Consider the following 21,303-nt stretch of genomic DNA (forward strand, 5'->3'; position numbering starts at 1 on the left):
GTAGCATTTGTGCATCGGCGAAATAATAATTAGAAGTGATTTCCTGAGTATCGGAAATCAATGAAATAGTATTTGTGCTTTATTGCCTGTTGATATAAACTTATTTTGTTGTCGAAACGATTGCTGCAGCGAAGATTAACTGTATCATCCACGTTTTCGGATGTGCACCATTGCAAGTTTGGTATGGTGAAACGGCACATGTCCGTCTCAAGTTACTCTCAGTTAATGTACAGTATCTATATATCAGAAAAACGTCGTGTTTAAACGGAAATCATAACTGCCAAATCGCGTTATCGCTCAGTTTAAAAGAGAAAATGCCACATGAAAGTTTTTTTGCTAACATGTTTGTTATCATACAATGTTACCTCTAGTTACGTCAACCCTGTCACTCGGGTATTTTATGAGCGCCGGTTATGTTTACTATGGCATACAGAGCAGTCCGCCTTCAGTCACTTTGCAGAATCGGTGACGCGGCGTGGTAGTTTGTCTACAGTCGCACAGGTACATCCCTCTGTTAGTATTGGGCCAGTCTGAACATCAGTCCGTGGTGTACGTGGTGATGTACTCAATGCTAGTAGGATGTCATGTTGTACAAGCACTAAAGAATGAAATATTGTGCTGCAAAACACTAAAGAGGCTAATGTGAGGTCTATAAAAATTGCAATAAATGTTGGTATTCAAATATAAGGCAAAATTTTACGAATGTCAACGAATGTCAAGTTTCTGGGCTATCCCTTGTCCCTTCGTTGTGTAGGCCCACCAGGTGTGAGAGTCTCGAAGAGTTGAGACTTTCATCGATGACGGAATCAAGGGAACAAACTGAATAGTTGTGGCCAGGGTTCAACGAACCTCTGAAGTTACTCGTCGCCTCAAGGTAAAGACTGGGTTGGATCAGTGCGCGGCACTTCAGGACATGCATGGTCATATTCAAAGAAGACGAACAATCTGCAGTCTCGTCCGTTTGGATAAAGCTCTGTGCTGTTCAGGATCACTCATATTACATTCGTAACCACCAATGTGTGATTTTGCATTAGAATGTAAATATTAAATGCAAATTACGAATTTAATCTGAATTCTAAAAAATTTAATTTTCAGTGCCTTGCCCAGCACTGGCACAAATAATCTCTTAAGCGGCATGATGGCTTGGTTCAAACTTTTGATTACCCAGTGTCATGCTTGTGGTTTGGGAAGAGAGGTCCGTCCATGGTACCATCCAGAATATTCAGATGGCCCTACGAAAAGTGTTCATTTTCAGACACACGCGGGAGAACAAACCATGACTTTGTTGTTTTCATAAAGCCACTGAAATTCAAAATACTGATTTCTCTGCCCGTTTGGACCATAAATGCAGTTGTCAAGATTGAAGGAAAACACAACCTGCCAAATGTCAGACTTGCATCCCACGTTTAAGGTTGTGCAAATACATAGTGTTTTGTTACATTTGATTTTGTACCTTCCAATCTCTTGGTTGAGTTTCGGAGAGTGCCCAAACATCTTGCCAGTAAAGCAGCTATTGAGACACCCTGGGTAATGCAGATGGCTGCGATTGCCGAGTCTTTATATTCACCGAAAGCTTCTTTCGATTCGACTAGACAGGCCTTTTGCGTGTAATCCCATTTACACCCTGAGCTGGGTGTGGAGAGAGCAAGGCCCGAAGCTAATGATTTGACTAACAATCAGTCTGATTGCTCCAGGATCATCCAAACACCTTTGCTGTATCATTAGTTTAATCAGTAAATACTAACAATTATAATGACACATACAGGAATTATATGGCGATACATAGTGTTGTTCAAAAGCGCTCAGTCGTTTGATCTTTTAAGAAGATGCTCGTGAGTTTTCAGTGAAGTTACTGATTTCTGTCATCCACAAGAAGCTCATTCCACAGACCTGCGGCTGGTAGATGTTTCGTCTTGCCCGCTCAGGTTGGCCAAAACATCCTTTTTTCATGTACACATGAGCCAGAACAATGAGGACTCTCGAGACAGAAACCAGAAACGTAAACATGACACTGACCTACAGCAGTGAAAGTTGTTGTTTGAGGAGCAGTGTCATGTTATCGTGTGCCAGATCGTGTGATGAACCTGGCAGGTGTTGTCTGTACACGTTGTTGCATGATCAAATGGTGCTACTCAATGTCATACAGGAGCCTCAGTCAAACCAGGTGGCTGTCTCTAGATACACGACCATTTCTCTCTCTTTCTCTCTCTCTCTCTCTCTCTCTCTCTCTCTCTCTCTCTCTCTCTCTCTCTCTCTCTCTCTCTCCCGTCAGTTAGACACTGAGATATTCTGTTATTGACACCACATCCTGGTTATATCTGGTGTCATTTCCAATCAGTCCCGACATTGAGATATTGTGTTATTGACACCTTTCACTGGTTATATTATGTGTCATCCCCCATCAGTCAGTCCAGACATTGAGATATTGTGTTAATGACACCTTATTATTGGTTATATTATGTGTCATCCCCCATCAGTCAGTCCAGACATTGAGATATTGTGTTAATGACACCTTTTACCGCTTATATTATGTGTCATCCCCCATCAGTCAGTCCAGACATCGAGATATTGTGTTGCTGATGCCTTACACTGGTTACATAATGTGTCATCCCCCGCCACTCAGACACTGAGATATTGTGTTATCGACACCATATCCTGGTTATATGGTGTGTCATCCCCAGTCGGTCAAGACATTGAAATATTGTGTTATTGACACTTTATACTGGTTATATGGTGTGTCATTTCCAATCAGTCCAGACATTGAGATATTGTGTTATTGGCACATTTTACTGGTTATATTATGTGCCATCCCCTGTCAGTCAATCCACATACTGAGATATCGTGTTATTGACACCATAAACTGAATATATGATGTGTCATCCCCCGTCAGTCAGTCTAGATACTGAGATATCGTGTTATTGACGCCATATACTGAATGTATGATGTGTCATCCCCCGTCAGTCAGTCTAGATACTGAGATATCGTGTTATTGACGCCATATACTGAATGTATGATGTGTCATCCCCCGTCAGTCAGTCTAGATACTGAGATATCGTGTTATTGACGCCATATACTGAATATATGATGTGTCATCCCCCGTCAGTCAGTCTAGATACTGAGATATCGTGTTATTGACGCCATATACTGATTATATGATGTGTCATCCCCCGTCAGTCAGTCCAGATACTGAGATATCGTGTTATTGATAATATAAATTGAATATATGATGTGTCATCCCCCGTCAGTACAAGCGATGTGGTGTGTCCAGCATCCACGTGTCTTGCTGTGCTATCCCCTCGTGCATGCACACGATACCTCTCACGGAGCTACTTCATACTTCGTGACTGTGTAAACAAAAAATACCCCAAATTGTGAAGAGGTCTCTCAATAGATTATTTCAGAGACGTTTATGCCAGATCTCCTGTTAAGAATACGGGCATCAGTTATATGACGTCATGTTAGACGGGGTACATTGTGTCATTTGTTTACAGAGGGTAGCGTTACGACATCGACTTTGACTGCATTATGTTTGCCTTTAGACGCACTAGTTCAGTCAGCGCTTTGAACAAACAACCTGGATTTTCTTCTTTTTTTTCTCTTTTTTCTTTATGTCCGGCAGGTATGGAGAACATGATCCGGAATACACAACAGTGTTCATATACTTTGCCAGATTGTATTGATGCTTCAAATATAATTCTGGAACTATGCCAAAATGACACCAGATGCGTCGAAACAAACACTTTAATCTGTGGGTTTTTCTTCTTCTACTAACAACCGAAAAGGATCTTACTGTATGATCAGTAGAGTGAAGGGTACACGCCATGAACACAAATAGGACTTACCCTTCAACTAAATTGGTTGAAATACAGTTCCTACACACCGGAACAGTCCTCTAGTACAAACGACAAGCACGCGCATGCGCGGCGCTCGCACGAACAGAAGCACGTTGGCTGTGTATTCCACCCACATGCATTCAGAAAAAAACAGTATTTGGGTACATATTATTCTTCAAAGTCAAGGTCTCTGCCGAAAGGGAGCTAGTTAGGCTAAAGAGTGAGTGGTGTGGTGGGAGCAGTGCCTTTTATATCAAAGGATAAATGGAAATGACACCAGGTGTTCACGAAAAAAGAGGTATGTCCTGCTCTACCTGTGCACAGCTGTCAACAGTACTGTCACGGTCAGTGTTCTAGTTGTATATGAGTAGTAGTAGGTAGGTAGGTAGGTATACAGGTAGTGTTTTAGAGCGACTTTTGGCCTTATGTACTTATTCTGGAGGCCTACATACGCCCAACACTTAACAAACTAATAACCTGGCGCCAGCACATTCCTGGTCTTTATCTGTTAAAGGGTACACGTGTACAGACAGACACTTGATATATCTCCAGAATTAGGCTGACATGCAGTTGTTTTGCAGATACATTTCAAAACATGGAAACGATACTGACATTGATATTTGCTGAGCAGCTTTCTAGCACATTGTAATGAGGAGAGTTAAAATCTGCTTGAGACATACTCCAGGAAGAGTGCGGATACTGAACACAGATCAACTCTCTGCCATGAAAGAAAGAAGGAAAATTATTAGCTTTAAATTCAATTCCAACTACCTTTAGTGTAGAAATGTATGGCAATGAGAAAATCTTTACTAGATGTATTCGGTACATTCTTTGAACGAAGTGTATTTTCCACGGAAACAAAAACTCCTAAAGTTAGATGTAACAGGACACAGGAGTAGTTTAGCCAGGATGCACAGTGGAATCTGTCTTAACCGGCTCTCATTGGGACTGAAGAAATAATCCCGTTTAGACAATGTGCAGGATTGAAGAGCTGATGGTAAAGGTACGAGCCACGGACGGAACTGAGATTTATGCCAGTATTGACAACTTGCCGGACTGGCCAGATGCTGGTTCTGACAGCTTCAATGCAAAGTTCAGTATGTAACTTTGAACATCGGATGGTGATGAGTGCTCCGAAAATAACGTATCTTTCCGGAAACGTAAACAATAACGTCTCTTGTCATACGAAGATCATTCCGAAATTCGGTTTGATATGTATTAAAAGTTTCATAATAAATAGCGATCATCTTTTGCTCTTGAATAAACACGTTTTTTCTTGTCCTGTGATTTACACCCAGATGCTTTGGTGCACGTCTACAGAGAAAATGTGTTATGAAACTCACTTCACAGCGAAGACTTACCAACAAACAAACCACTTCTCTTCTCCGTCTCTCGAACATACGTTCGTTTTTCAAATAGTTATGTTAAAATGGAGGTTGTCATTAAAAATACATTCATTTTTCAATACCTTTTCGGTTAAACGAAAAGATGAAAACCATTCCTTGAGCAAACTGATGAATAAATGTAGCCAGGTCTTTTCCACACACTCCACAGTATGTAATAGAGAAAGGATTCGCTAAAGATTCTTTTGAGAACGATCCAGTAAAGGAAACTGAAGAGGGTACACTAATTCCTGGGGCTACATACCCCCTGATGTATGCGCATACTCGGCCTGGATTTAGAGACATGAGGGTATTGTAAACATAACCACCGTCACTAGATGAATAGACAGGGGGCCTTTACTTGTACTGTATTAAGTCGGTATTAAGTCGTACTGTGTACTAGGTGGTACCATTCTAACCAGGAATACATCTGGGGTATTCCATAACAATACGGATCAGGGGCTGTGTCGAGGGGCTCTGTTTGTGTGTCGTGTGGCAAAGGGGGGGGTCTAGAGACGTCTTTACCTTGCTGGCCTAACACTATTAACGTGTGATGTAGTGTGAGGCTGTGCGGAATTAACTATTGACAGTCGGGTTAAAAGAGCTTTCAGTTATGTGAGCTTGCAACACATAAAGAGACACCAGCTTGGTTACTAAGGACTTGAAACGATACGAAATTTCTTTTGGCTTGCATAGATGTATTGGTCGAGCTCTACATGAAATTGTATTATGAACGAACCGAGGTCTTGAAACTCTTTTGAGATATTTATTTCAGTCAGGGATACAAAACGTATCTTGTCAATACATTCTGTGAAAGTGGGACGCGAAGTACGTTTAGTCTGTGCATTTCCATTGAATGTAATATGTTAGGGGTAGGACTGGTGCGTCAAAACAGGAAATTACATCGGATATCATTTTATCAGTGGTGCGTCGAAATGCCCATGTGAAACCTTTAGAAAACATTACTGAGGTCTTGAATATGTAACATTGATTGAACACAATCTGAACAAGAATCCGGAGCTGATAACATTGTAAAGATCATCATCGGTTGTATCTCAACAGTTGAAAGGGCAAGTCAATAATTGAAAGTTGAAATCATCATACATTTTTGGGAAGAGTTGCTGGTCACTCTGAATCATGAAACTATGTCACGTGATATTAAATATTGACCACGGTGTAGGCCGGTGGTTAAAGCTTCGTCGTCACGTCCAAACCCCGAGAGTGATGAGATGTGGGCATGTGAAGTCCATGTTTCGGGTGTCCAAGACCAGATATTGCTGGAATACTGACAAACGCGGCTTAAAACTTTATTCAGTCACTCACTCACTGATTGTATTATGTCCGATTCGGAAACGATCACAAGTTGCAATGAAATCAATCGTTCGAAAACAGAAAGTAATATAAGGTGTTTTTTTCATGTTAACGACGTAGTCAGAACTGCACAACCGTCTCTGTTTTCATAGATATGGAATGTGTTTAGACACTTACATTTAAAATGTGGACAGGATAAGCACTTGGAGTGATTAATAACTTCATCCAGCTGGAATAACAATAATAATAATAATAATACACAGGACAATAATACCTATTCCACTGCACGTGGGGGGTAGACCGAACTTCAATACTTGGATTCCGATTCCTGTCGGGTCAAAAAGGGCAACTTCATATTCGATGGCAGCATTTTTTACCTGGCAGTCAATACCTAGCTCTATTTTGAATACCTCTTACGTAATGTATTCTGCATGTTACTGGGTAAAGTTACATCAGTCGAGCTAAGTGTATTATGAGACTTAATCAAAGTGAATATATTCATGCCAGTGCATACATCAACGATAGACAATACGGACATCTGCCCATATGCCTAATCCCCTCTATGTCGTCAGACATAGTGTACTAGACATCATCTTAGCATATGATCAAACCTGGGGCCTCCTAAGCTTGGTGATTTATGGTAAATATGCCCAAAACATCGATTTGCACAAACACCTGGTAATAATCTCGTGTTGAGTGAATCTATATCTTACTATCTCGATGAATGAAGGTGAATGTACCTGATGTCACCGTTAAGGCTTGTCTACTAAAATACATTAAGAGTACGAGACCCGCACCCCCAGGTGCTGGCCGTGAAGCACTGCATATGTTGAGGTATCCTCTTCACTAACAGGATTGTCACTATCACTATCAGATCATGCGTTTCGGGTCGCCCCGATTGTCTGAAGCGGATATTGTTCAGCAATGAACAAACAGACTACAGAACATATTTTTTTACCTTGGATTCAGACATTTGAGTCGACGTCGTGCCGTGCGAAGAAAACATGTAAACAGACAAGGACCGTGAGAGAGCAGAATTATTTCAAGTAAACAGACAAGGACCGTGAGAGAGCAGAATTATTTCAAATAAACAGACAAGGACCGTGAGAGAGCAGAATTATTTCAAGTAAACAGACAAGGACCGTAAGAGAGCAGAATTATTTCAAGTAAACAGACAAGGACCGTAAGAGAGCAGAATTATTTCAAGTAAACACTCAAGGACCGTGAGAGAGCAGAATTATTTCAATATTAACTTCCATTCAAGAAATCAGATTTTATCTGTCTGCCAGAAAATATTTACAGGGTGTCATACAAATCTTGTGTTAGTATACAGCACTTCACAATGAGGAGAAAGGGGCCAAAATATTTTGATTGTAAGGTCATTTTTAGTTCAAAGATTTACCTTTGAGGTAATCAAATAAGATATCACAGTATGTGTTGTATAGCCTACACAAAAGCTTTCTGCAGTACTGTGAAGATAGATGAAGAAACAGGAATGATCGGACCTCCAGGAGCAATTATTTGCTTTACTCAAACCTTTACGGGATTGCTGACCAACACAGTTTGTTGTCGGGCTGGCAGGAGCAGACCTGGAGCCCATTTGTATTAGAGAGGGAATATGCCAAGGCAGTCCTGTTGGTCCTTTGCTTTTCTGTTTGTTACTGTATGAGTCTAAGTTATACATTATGTAACAGCGAAGGATTCTCCCCTCGGCACCTATTCCTCACCCCTATACGTGGATGATCTAGAAGTTATCTTTCCGCATAGCAATGTACCACGAGTTGTAAGCGCTGGCACATTAACATTCTTAATTTATCCTCAGCACCTGCAACCCAAGCAGCTTCAGTGTCAGACATAAACATTTGACGAACGAAGTCATCACGGAGACGCCCCATGTTCAATAGTGTGGAACAGAACCAAAAACCCAGGATCTCTAGGGGTTCAAAACTCCCATCGCCCGACAGCTCAATTTTCATTTCGGGAATCAAACAATGGTATCTTACTCATTTCCGCTTACGGTTTCTCTTCATATCTGCTCAAGTGTTATCTTTCTTGCCTATTTATCACGTTTCGATAAATGGTCTAGTAAACATTGACATCAAACCCCATGATGATGAATTCTTTCATAATTTCATCATCATGATTATGTCATAAACATCAGGGTAAGTGGAAAATTTGTCAGGACAAGTTAATGTCTTAAAGTCACTTGCCCTGTGGCAAGAGGCTTTTAAAATATGGAATCCCTGATCTCTGGAGTAAAGCTTGGGAACTTTGTCACTCAACCAAAGGTTCTCGGTTGGGTGCACTGTGCACAGACCCACAAGCGAACATGATACATACAAAAAGCATATACACCATATAGAACAGGGGAAAATATTGTGACATCATATGACACAAACCTCAAAAAAAACAATTTGGAAAGCAGAATGAAGAATGTATTTTTAATAAAATTTACTTCACATAAAGTACCGGGCCAGTGAACGTATAAACACTTGTTTAATAGCTACAAAACATGAAACAGACAAAAACACGATTATTCAATAACGATAACTATGTATCATAGTTGTCTTTTGGCCCTAGATATATAGTTGGCAGTGTTTCGTAAACTCTTTTACCCCAGTAACGCTTCTACAACGCTTCCATTTTAAAGAATGTTTTGGTCAAATCCATTTCTAAGCGTACGCATTTTTAAGCCCATTGGCCGTTTCATTAGAAACGCCTCAACAGTTTAAAACAGATTAACCTCAGACATGTACCGTTAAGTTTAATCATGACATTTTTTATAACATCGAAGTTGCTTTACAATAAACAAAAAGAATTGCACAAGGTCAGAAGACACTGAAGCGTCAATAAGAAGTCTGTCTGTGCGGGAACTTACAGGCCACAATAATTTCTTTTAACGAGATAGTCTTTGCCGTGTAGTCTTTTGCCGTGTATATAGACACACAAAATAAAGTCGTTACTTGATACAAATCATGAAGGACTGTCCCAAGCAAATAGGTACAGAACGTGAATCAGTCTGTTTACGGGTGGTGGGTTAGCCCAAAGAAAGGTTTAACCATATGTACATTTAAAGGAAAGGTTAGGTTCCTGAGGAAATGTCATTCAACTGCTAGTTTTATCAGTTGTATTTGCTAGTTGTAACCCTCAAGCCTGTTCCTATCCAAATGTGGACATGTGATACAAACTCTGAGGTTCTTCTTGGTGGTTCAGTCTCTGATTGTGGTGCTGTCGCTGAAAACACTTCCGTGGCCGGTTCTTAAGTTCCAAAAGGTACCATATTTCTACACACAGACACTAGAATACGAGACGTCCAACTAACAGCCTTCGTAATTTGTTGTAAGAGTATTCCCCAAATAGGTGTAACATGCTTCAATGCCCTTTCTGCAGCATGGTATTGCTGGAATATTGCTAACAAAAGCGTGGTAAAATAACACTCACTCTATCGGGTATTTATAACGTATTATGTAAATAGCTACTGCATTTCATTGGTCCGTTGACGTTGTGACCTGTATGTCGGTGACGCCTGTAAACATGATCCTGCAGGTCAGAATGACGTCATGGAAGCGTCCCTGCGTAACGTTATTCTAAAACGCCACACCATACTAAAACGTTATTGCTTTGTTCGTAGTTTCAGCCCTCAAATCAAAATCTAGTCTTTTCTTCTGTGCCCCCCAATATATCTCCAACAGAGGCCATTTCCAAATCACTTGTTACAACGCTGCCATTTTTGACCTCGGTTTCGCCATCGGATTGGAACGCTGGATTGGTAATGGCGTATCTGCCTGTCCTATGTGCGGGCTTAGCTGGGCCCCAGTTGTCTTTTGGCGTAATGGCATTTCTGACAGACTGAAACAGTAGAGGATACAGAGATTACAGATTGACACAGGCAGATGCTAGACTAAGGCTTAGTCTCTGAAGATATATATAATTTTGATAGTAACAAACAAATCCATTTTAATTGAAAAGGAGCCTCAGGGAGATCAAAGATTCAAAACCTGAAGAAACCTAGACTTACTTCATTTAAGGCTTTTGCATGGCAGAGAAGGCTTGGCAGTAGGCAAAGTAATGTGGTTCAGGGACTGTGAGACAGACTAAGTTTGAGATCTGCCTTCGGCTATCAAATTGATAAGATTTCAATAACACTCTGTTGACGACTGCGATACAATTTTATTTATGTGCTGCAGCTAAGAGGCTATCCCATACATCGTCGTGGGTGACTAACTTGGCTAAGTGCAGTATCAAGTTTTTACAACCAGATGATGTTTGTTGTATGTCAGAATTGTTTTTCCTTGGGACCTTTTTACAAATGCAGTCATATACTCTCAAGCCTGGGAAAGCAGGAAAACGCATATATATAATTATGAAAATTACAATCATTTACATACTGCAGTAACATTCTTATTATATGAGTGTTGCTGTTTAATAGCTGAACAGCTATCTCCCCTGAGTTGTGTTCAGTCGTGCTGTAGCTAAATATAGTAAGAAGCAAAGTAGAACACTCACTCACTGTCTGAGACGGTGCACAATGCTGTTATGTTAGAATAAAATTCGTGTTTCCTTCAGTTTATAGGCCTATGTTCCAGGGTTGGAATGTCTACGTTACATACAGGTGCGCAGCAACTACTGACGGAAAGTTTTTGTTGTACTTACGCCATGCCGTATGATCTGAATCACCATGGTAACGAAGATGCACGCAATGGGCAGGGCCACCATGACCCAGCCAACATCCTGGCCCCACGCAGGGAACGTATAGTCGCCATAGTAACTAGGGCCGTACTGGACGAAAGACACCACTATCATCACCTATAAACACACGGTGAGAGGTATTCAAAATTATACATTCTACATAACTTAACAAAAACAAACTATACTGATGCAGTAAACTCCTTGGATGTCGAACTCCTGAATCTCTAATCTTCTACATATCTCGAACCTAATATCCGGTCCCAACCTCTTCTTATATACTTACCATTATTTTTGCATTTATATCTCGAGACACAAATACACGCGATATATCGAACCTGAAAATTAGTCCCAATATCACCAAATCATTAGAATTTTTGTGCATGCTTCTTCCAATTTATGTTTAATTCTGAAGAAGTGGTGACCGATCTTGAATCATTTCCCCTAATGACGTTGGTCACTGCGGTGATATCACTCGTACGGCCCAAGGTATAGTGATTTGGTAGTATACAACATACAACTTGACCAGTTGAAAAAAATCAGTTTCAGGGTCTTTAAGTCTCCAGGCAGTAAAACATTTCTTCAAATTACCGTGAGAGGACTGAAATAAGTACATGTAATAACAAGGGTTAGTTTATCCAAATCCGTGTCATGATCTTACAGACCCATAACTTGGTTGAACATGTCACAGCATCACAAATGTAGGTTCTTGTAGGCATTTAGAAGTCGGTATTCTAATATACGACAAAAAGTTATGGATGTCTTCTTATTTTTTCACGACGAAGGGGCAAGGAATAGCCCAGAAACGTCGTGAAAACAATAAAGAAGAAGTTGACATCCACAACATTTTGTCTTTTATCATCAAATGTAGATGCTCATCATGTTGCTCACTTAACGTTTGGTCCAGACTCGATTATTTTCCACACCGCCAACATGCGGCTGGGGTTTTTGTTCAGTGCCCTATTTAACAAAGAAACAAACTTACAACGATGGCGAGTGGGGTGATGACAAGCCACGTGGCTTGCCAGTAGTAGTTGGGCTGGAAGCCCAGCATCAGCTCTACATCTCGACAGAACCTCTTTAACCCTGCAACAACAAGCAACACATATATAGCAAAGACTGTGCGTATGAGACAGACAATGTATGTATTTGTATAGCAAAGGCTATGTACGTATATGTATGTTGAATATAATTCATGAGTAACAATATATACAGAAAGAAAAAATTGAAGGATCGCCTAAATTTCAGATTTTTGATCACGTCAAACATGATTAACTGCTTTCAGTTTAAAAAAAGAAAGTCAGTATCGAGTGCTTGCGTGGGTAACAGTGTTGTCAGTAAGGCTGTACCAGTATTTTCAGTGCCATGCAGTGCCATGGGTAACAGTGTTGTCAGTAAGGCTGTACCAGTATTTTCAGTGCCATGCAGTGCCATGGGTAACAGTGTTGTCAGTAAGGCTGTACCAGTATTTTCAGTGCCATGCAGTGCCATGGGTAACAGTGTTAGCAGTAAGGCTGTACCAGTATTTTCAGTGCCATGTGTAACAGTGTTGCGTGGGTGGGGGAGGTTGTCTGCATGGGTCCGTGCGTGTGTGTTACTATGAAACGTCAGCAACAGAGAATCATCCCTGGTACTCGATATAGCCGTGAAAATGATAATTTATATGAACCACTTAAACTGCGAAGTAGGTGTTCGACATTGTCGGTTTATACGAAAGTGTTTTATCGGTACATACTAAAGGGTAGACCTTAAATACTGTTTCTAGATTTTGCCAAATGGTGGGCAATGGCACTCTTATGAAATTGCTGTCGGTTCATCTAGAAAAAAGCACAGAAAGCATGTGTTCAAATGATACATCAATAATCTCTAAATTTAGAGACGGGACGTCCACCTCCCGTGAGTCCGTCAGGGTTCCGTTTTAAGTCCGTGTTTTTGTATATCTCATTTTCTAATTGAATTGGTTATCAATGTATTAGTAATTGGAATGAAGGAAAAGTGCTAACCAGCTGATGATGTCGATGATGATCTGACTGTTTCAGTTATTCCAAGATAATATTATCCTCATTTCACATACTTATGTCGGTTTGTAGAAAAGAAAACACTTTATTTATTGCACTGATGGTGATTTTAGATATAAATTTAGATGATACTAAATAGAAGGATTTCAAGGAAGGACGTCTGTTTGAAATTGGTGACTGGTAGTGGACTGGATAGTGTACCTTTCTACAAATGGTAGGCGTTATGTTTTCTAGAAATCGCTCAATTTCCAGGCCACATCGCAATCGGAAAGGCATCCCTAAGTGGAAGTAAAACTGTATCTATGTAATCAATATCAGAGACATATACCATTGGTCATAAGTTTTTGTTGTTTTCAATATTTTCTCGTCAAATTGGCCCAATATTCCTCTATCTATCAGAGGTATGGGGGTTTGTCACAATGAAGAATAAGAAACTGTAAGTGACGCGTAAGTGACTTTTCACTTTCACAGTATCACTAACTACACTGAGCATGGAAAGTGGAAAGTGCGATCGATGTCCATTTTCTGTCGCCATTATGCATACAAATGATGTACTAGTTACTCGTTGAAACTGAAACTTATACATGTACCTCAATCCCGACACTTGCGTAGATGTTATGAGACTATTTTAACGTCTTATTCTAGCAAACCGAATCGAGTTAAACAGCTTAGCTTTGGACTGTTTTCAGAACAGAAGAACATGTAAATGTTCTTTTAACGGGAACAATGCCACGCCTAGGCTATATCAGTGAACAAGATCGGCATTGTTAACGAAATGTTATCATACCACGAAATCTAACATTAGGGCAGTAGAACTTCAGCTGTCTCTGGCAAATTTACATATTGGTCCCAGAGTAAGTTATTACATGCGTGGCATATTAGAGAGATATTAACACACTCAAAGTGATCGATTATGGAAATATTGTAATTATGGTTATAATAAGGGTGAATATCATTTCACACGTGCGGCAGTGCTTGCACGTGAAGAGAGGAACGGCAGGTCCTCTTGCAGATCATGTTTAGTGTGTACACTGCCGAAAGGGTTAAATAATAATAATCTACCATACACCCATAGGATGACTTACCGTACACTCACACGACAATAACTTACCACACACCCATGTCATCATGACTGACTACAAACCCAAATGATAATGACTTATAATATACCCATATGATAGTCACTTGCCATAAACCCATATAATAACTGGGAAAACACCCATATGAAAGTAACTTACCATACATCCATGTGATAATGACTTACCATACGCCCACATGGCAATATCTTACCATACATCCATATGGTAAAGACTTGCCATATACCCACAAATAATGACTTACCATACACCCATATGTCAATGACTGTCTATACACCACATGATAATGACTTACCGTATACCCACATGACGGCGATCAGTTCACAGAGACAGACAAACAACAGACCATAGCTGGCCGAGTAGTCATTCATCAGAGTCAGTACCCAGATTCCTCCCTGAAACCAGATGTAACAGTGTTGCTAGTACCAGTTGTAACAGTGTTGCCAGTATCAGATGTGACTGTGTTGTCAGTGCCATCTGTAAAAGTGTTGTTAGTACCAGGTGTAACAGTTTTTTTGTGTGCGAGTGTAACAGTGTTGTCAGTACCAGGTGTAACAGTGTTGCCAGTACCAGATGTGACTGTGTTGTCAGTGGCAGTGATGAAAGTGTTGTTAGAACCAGGTGTAACAGTCTTGTATGTGCCGGGTGTAGCGGTGTTGTCAGTACCAGATGTAACAGTATTGTCTGTACCAGGTGTAATGCTATTGTCAGTACAAGGTGTAACGGTATTGTTATTACCACGTATAAGGGTATTGTCAGTCCCAGGTGTAACAGTATTGTCAGTCCCAGGTGTAACAGTATTGTCAGTCCCAGGTGTAACAGTATTGTCAGTCCCAGGTGTAACAGTATTGTCAGTCCCAGGTGTAACAGTAATGTCAGTTCCAGGTGTAACAGTATTGTCAGTCCCAGGTGTAACAGTATTGTCAGTGCCAGGTGTAACAGTATTGTCAGTCCCAGGTGTAACAGTATTGTCAGTCCCAGGTGTAACAGTATTGTTATTACCACGTATAAAGGTATTGTCAGTGCCAGGTGTAACAGTATTGTCAGTCCCAGGTGTAACAGTATTGTCAGTCCCAGGTGTAACAGTAATGTCAGTTCCAGGTGTAACAGTATTGTCAGTCCCAGGTGTAACAGTATTGTCAGTCCCAGGTGTAACAGTATTGTCAGTCCCAGGTGTAACAGTATTGTTATTACCACGTATAAAGGTATTGTCAGTGCCAGGTGTAACAGTAATGTCAGTTCCAGGTGTAACAGTATTGTCAGTCCCAGGTGTAACAGTATTGTCAGTCCCAGGTGTAACAGTATTGTCAGTCCCAGGTGTAACAGTATTGTTATTACCACGTATAAGGGTATTGTCAGTCCCAGGTGTAACAGTATTGTCAGTCCCAGGTGTAACAGTATTGTTATTACCACGTATAAAAGTATTGTCAGTGCCAGGTGTAACAGTAATGTCAGTTCCAGGTGTAACAGTATTGTCAGTCCCAGGTGCAACAGTATTGTCAGTCCCAGGTGTAACAGTATTGTCAGTCCCAGGTGTAACAGTATTGTCAGTCCCAGGTGTAACAAAATTGTTATTACCACGTATAAGGGTATTGTCAGTCCCAGGTGTAACAGTATTGTCAGTCCCAGGTGTAACAGTATTGTCAGTCCCAGGTGTAACAGTATTGTCAGTCCCAGGTGTAACAGTATTGTTATTACCACGTATAAAAGTATTGTCAGTCCCAGGTGTAACAGTAATGTCAGTTCCAGGTGTAACAGTATTGTCAGTCCCAGGTGTAACAGTATTGTCAGTCCCAGGTGTAACAGTATTGTTATTACCACGTATAAGGGTATTGTCAGTCCCAGGTGTAACAGTATTGTCAGTCCCAGGTGTAACAGTATTGTTATTACCACGTATAAAAGTATTGTCAGTCCCAGGTGTAACAGTAATGTCAGTTCCAGGTGTAACAGTATTGTCAGTCCCAGGTGTAACAGTATTGTCAGTCCCAGGTGTAACAGTATTGTCAGTCCCAGGTGTAACAGTATTGTCAGTCCCAGGTGTAACAGTATTGTCAGTCCCAGGTGTAACAGTATTGTTATTACCACGTATAAGGGTATTGTCAGTCCCAGGTGTAACAGTATTGTCAGTCCCAGGTGTAACAGTATTGTCAGTCCCAGGTGTAACAGTATTGTTATTACCACGTATAAGGGTATTGTCAGTCCCAGGTGTAACAGTATTGTCAGTCCCAGGTGTAACAGTATTGTCAGTTCCAGGTGTAACAGTATTGTCAGTCCCAGGTGTAACAGTATTGTCAGTCCCAGGTGTAACAGTATTGTCAGTCCCAGGTGTAACAGTGTTGTCAGTCCCAGGTGTAACAGTATTGCCAGTCCCAGGTGTAACAGTATTGTCAGTCCCAGGTGTAACAGTATTGTCAGTCCCAGGTGTAACAGTATTGTCAGTCCCAGGTGTAACAGTATTGTCAGTCCCAGGTGTAACAGTATTGTCAGTCCCAGGTGTAACAGTATTGTCAGTCCCAGGTGTAACAGTATTGTCAGTCCCAGGTGTAACAGTATTGCCAGTTCCAGGTGTAACAGTATTGTCAGTCCCAGGTGTAACAGTATTGTCAGTCCCAGGTGTAACAGTATTGTCAGTCCCAGGTGTAACAGTATTGTTATTACCACGTATAAGGGTATTGTCAGTCCCAGGTGTAACAGTATTGTCAGTCCCAGGTGTAACAGTATTGTTATTACCACGTATAAAGGTATTGTCAGTGCCAGGTGTAACAGTAATGTCAGTTCCAGGTGTAACAGTATTGTCAGTCCCAGGTGTAACAGTATTGTCAGTCCCAGGTGTAACAGTATTGTCAGTCCCAGGTGTAACAGTATTGTTATTACCACGTATAAGGGTATTGTCAGTCCCAGGTGTAACAGTATTGTCAGTCCCAGGTGTAACAGTATTGTTATTACCACGTATAAAGGTATTGTCAGTGCCAGGTGTAACAGTAATGTCAGTTCCAGGTGTAACAGTATTGTCAGTCCCAGGTGTAACAGTATTGTCAGTCCCAGGTGTAACAGTATTGTCAGTCCCAGGTGTAACAGTATTGTTATTACCACGTATAAGGGTATTGTCAGTCCCAGGTGTAACAGTATTGTCAGTCCCAGGTGTAACAGTATTGTTATTACCACGTATAAAAGTATTGTCAGTCCCAGGTGTAACAGTAATGTCAGTTCCAGGTGTAACAGTATTGTCAGTCCCAGGTGTAACAGTATTGTCAGTCCCAGGTGTAACAGTATTGTCAGTCCCAGGTGTAACAGTATTGTCAGTCCCAGGTGTAACAGTATTGTTATTACCACGTATAAGGGTATTGTCAGTCCCAGGTGTAACAGTATTGTCAGTCCCAGGTGTAACAGTATTGTTATTACCACGTATAAGGGTATTGTCAGTCCCAGGTGTAACAGTATTGTCAGTCCCAGGTGTAACAGTATTGTCAGTTCCAGGTGTAACAGTATTGTCAGTCCCAGGTGTAACAGTATTGCCAGTCCCAGGTGTAACAGTATTGTCAGTCCCAGGTGTAACAGTGTTGTCAGTCCCAGGTGTAACAGTATTGCCAGTCCCAGGTGTAACAGTATTGTCAGTCCCAGGTGTAACAGTATTGTCAGTCCCAGGTGTAACAGTATTGTTATTACCACGTATAAAGGTATTGTCAGTGCCAGGTGTAACAGTAATGTCAGTTCCAGGTGTAACAGTATTGTCAGTCCCAGGTGTAACAGTATTGTCAGTCCCAGGTGTAACAGTATTGTCAGTCCCAGGTGTAACAGTATTGTTATTACCACGTATAAGGGTATTGTCAGTCCCAGGTGTAACAGTATTGTCAGTCCCAGGTGTAACAGTATTGTTATTACCACGTATAAAGGTATTGTCAGTGCCAGGTGTAACAGTAATGTCAGTTCCAGGTGTAACAGTATTGTCAGTCCCAGGTGTAACAGTATTGTCAGTCCCAGGTGTAACAGTATTGTCAGTCCCAGGTGTAACAGTATTGTTATTACCACGTATAAGGGTATTGTCAGTCCCAGGTGTAACAGTATTGTCAGTCCCAGGTGTAACAGTATTGTTATTACCACGTATAAAAGTATTGTCAGTCCCAGGTGTAACAGTAATGTCAGTTCCAGGTGTAACAGTATTGTCAGTCCCAGGTGTAACAGTATTGTCAGTCCCAGGTGTAACAGTATTGTCAGTCCCAGGTGTAACAGTATTGTCAGTCCCAGGTGTAACAGTATTGTTATTACCACGTATAAGGGTATTGTCAGTCCCAGGTGTAACAGTATTGTCAGTCCCAGGTGTAACAGTATTGTCAGTCCCAGGTGTAACAGTATTGTTATTACCACGTATAAGGGTATTGTCAGTCCCAGGTGTAACAGTATTGTCAGTCCCAGGTGTAACAGTATTGTCAGTTCCAGGTGTAACAGTATTGTCAGTCCCAGGTGTAACAGTATTGTCAGTCCCAGGTGTAACAGTATTGTCAGTCCCAGGTGTAACAGTGTTGTCAGTCCCAGGTGTAACAGTATTGCCAGTCCCAGGTGTAACAGTATTGTCAGTCCCAGGTGTAACAGTATTGTCAGTCCCAGGTGTAACAGTATTGTCAGTCCCAGGTGTAACAGTATTGTCAGTCCCAGGTGTAACAGTATTGTCAGTCCCAGGTGTAACAGTATTGTCAGTCCCAGGTGTAACAGTATTGCCAGTCCCAGGTGTAACAGTATTGTCAGTCCCAGGTGTAACAGTATTGTCAGTCCCAGGTGTAACAGTATTGTCAGTCCCAGGTGTAACAGTATTGTTATTACCACGTATAAGGGTATTGTCAGTCCCAGGTGTAACAGTATTGTCAGTCCCAGGTGTAACAGTATTGTCAGTCCCAGGTGTAACAGTATTGTCAGTCCCAGGTGTAACAGTATTGTCAGTCCCAGGTGTAACAGTATTGTTATTACCACGTATAAGGGTATTGTCAGTCCCAGGTGTAACAGTGTTGTCAGTTCCAGGTGTAACAGTATTGTCAGTCCCAGGTGTAACAGTATTGTTATTACCACGTATAAGGGTATTGTCAGTCCCAGGTGTAACAGTGTTGTCAGTCCCAGGTGTAACAGTATTGCCAGTCCCAGGTGTAACAGTATTGTCAGTCCCAGGTGTAACAGTATTGCCAGTCCCAGGTGTAACAGTATTGTCAGTCCCAGGTGTAACAGTATTGTCAGTCCCAGGTGTAACAGTATTGTCAGTCCCAGGTGTAACAGTATTGTTATTACCACGTATAAGGGTATTGTCAGTCCCAGGTGTAACAGTATTGTCAGTCCCAGGTGTAACAGTATTGTCAGTCCCAGGTGTAACAGTATTGTCAGTCCCAGGTGTATCAGTATAGAATGTGTCCAAACTTTAAGCATGTTTACAACAGAATGCATGTAATCATATGTCTAAATGTTTATGCATGTGTTGTATCTACATGTGTTTACTTCATATCACTTTGCACTGTATAATGAAATTAGATGTGCAAATCAAATTCACAAGCCCTTACCTGTCACGTATAATCAAGCATTGATGCAGAATTAACATCAACGTCACAAGCAAACCCATCGATAAATTGTGACTCGGAAAATTAACAATTGCAACAACAAAGATCTCCGTAGCACAAAACGTTAGATTGAAGAGATCAGATGGTTGAAGGTTCGAATCTCGACTAAGCTTTGAGAAAAATTATGTTTCTCCAGCGGATAATAAGTCTATTTCCGCCTCTTTGTAACAGAGTTACACGATCCGGTAGGCGAGAGATGACAATGCAACAAACAGATGTACATCAGACCATATTACCCAAGCGAGAAGCCTACAATGTATTTATCTTACCGCCATGTTGAATGTACAAAATAGCATTTTATTTTATTTTATTTAGAAGATTGATAAGCTCGCTACCGACTATATGACATGGAGACAAAATGGTGCCTGTCTCTCGAATGGATTTTAAAAATCAGTGAAGTATATTCTGACACATTTGATATTTTTTCCAGTTGTTTTCCTCCTGGGATATGTGAAACGGCAACTTGTCAAAGCGTCACTAACCAATGAAATTAAAGTATTTCACATGAAGGTAACATTAAATTGAACAACAGCCATGCTTCTGTACGTGTATGGGTGCGTTCAGTATCTAAGCACATGGTTATGTACAGTGCAGTAAGCACATGGCACCCAGAAGATGGTTTTGCTTTTAGCGTTACCTTGGTGACAAGAGGCAAACCCAGCACAAAACCGATCAGATGACAGCATAAAGTGAATATTGTTCTGCGCCTGCGCAGAACGGTGGGGAATGCGTCAATAATGGCGCTGAGGACCGATTCCATCATTCCAAACTGAAAATAAAGCACAAAAAAACGATCATACAGTACTGACAAACACGCGTATCTGTGAATGTAGGCATTCTTAATTGAGTGAGCGAGTGAGTTTACTTTTACGCCACACTCAGCAATATTTCAGCTATATGGCGGTTGTCTGTAAATAAACGAGTCCGGACCAGGCAATCCCCTGACCAGCATCATAAGCATCGATCTACGCCATTGGGATAGACGACACGTGTCAACTAAGTCAGCAAGCCTAACCCCATTGGTCGCCTCTTACCACAAGTATGGGTTACTGAAGATCACTTCTATGGGAGGACTTGATCACGAGTTTGGAACTTTAACCCTTTAGGATGAAGTACTCATGGAAATAGAACAAAATGGTTTGGGCGTTATTTCGTAGTTTTGAACATGGGAGCGAAGACATTTTCATCTTTACCTCTTGAAATTTCATCAGTCAAAATGTACGTTTCCAGCACATTGATCTTGCGTTGTCTTCAACCCTGACTGACATACAAAACAACTGACTCAGGGATCTTCACAGTACATCTCTCATGCCTGTTCTCTTCTTTACTACTTTTACAGGTTCATTCATAGCTTTGCTAGGCAATTGCACAGTCGCTAT

At 41.0% G+C, this 21,303-nt stretch overlaps 1 protein-coding gene across 2 annotated transcripts in view; it reads right to left on the bottom strand.

Annotated features, from left to right (window-relative positions):
- Nucleotides 1-8,939: 8,939 nt before the first annotated feature.
- Nucleotides 8,940-21,303, bottom strand: part of LOC137274003 (sodium- and chloride-dependent glycine transporter 2-like) — a 45,543-nt gene continuing 33,179 nt past the window's right edge. For both annotated transcript variants that reach the window (XM_067806952.1, XM_067806950.1), the window contains exons 11-15: nucleotides 20,562-20,693; nucleotides 14,623-14,722; nucleotides 12,198-12,298; nucleotides 11,180-11,332; nucleotides 8,940-10,375 (exon numbers count right to left, since the gene is read on the bottom strand). In XM_067806952.1, coding sequence (XP_067663053.1) covers nucleotides 10,172-10,375; nucleotides 11,180-11,332; nucleotides 12,198-12,298; nucleotides 14,623-14,722; nucleotides 20,562-20,693 — 690 coding nt within the window. In that variant the 3' untranslated portion in view covers nucleotides 8,940-10,171. The remainder of the gene's footprint in view (nucleotides 10,376-11,179; nucleotides 11,333-12,197; nucleotides 12,299-14,622; nucleotides 14,723-20,561; nucleotides 20,694-21,303) is intronic.

Source organism: Haliotis asinina, chromosome 2 (genome assembly GCF_037392515.1).
Source record: "Haliotis asinina isolate JCU_RB_2024 chromosome 2, JCU_Hal_asi_v2, whole genome shotgun sequence".
NCBI lineage: Eukaryota > Metazoa > Mollusca > Gastropoda > Lepetellida > Haliotidae > Haliotis > Haliotis asinina.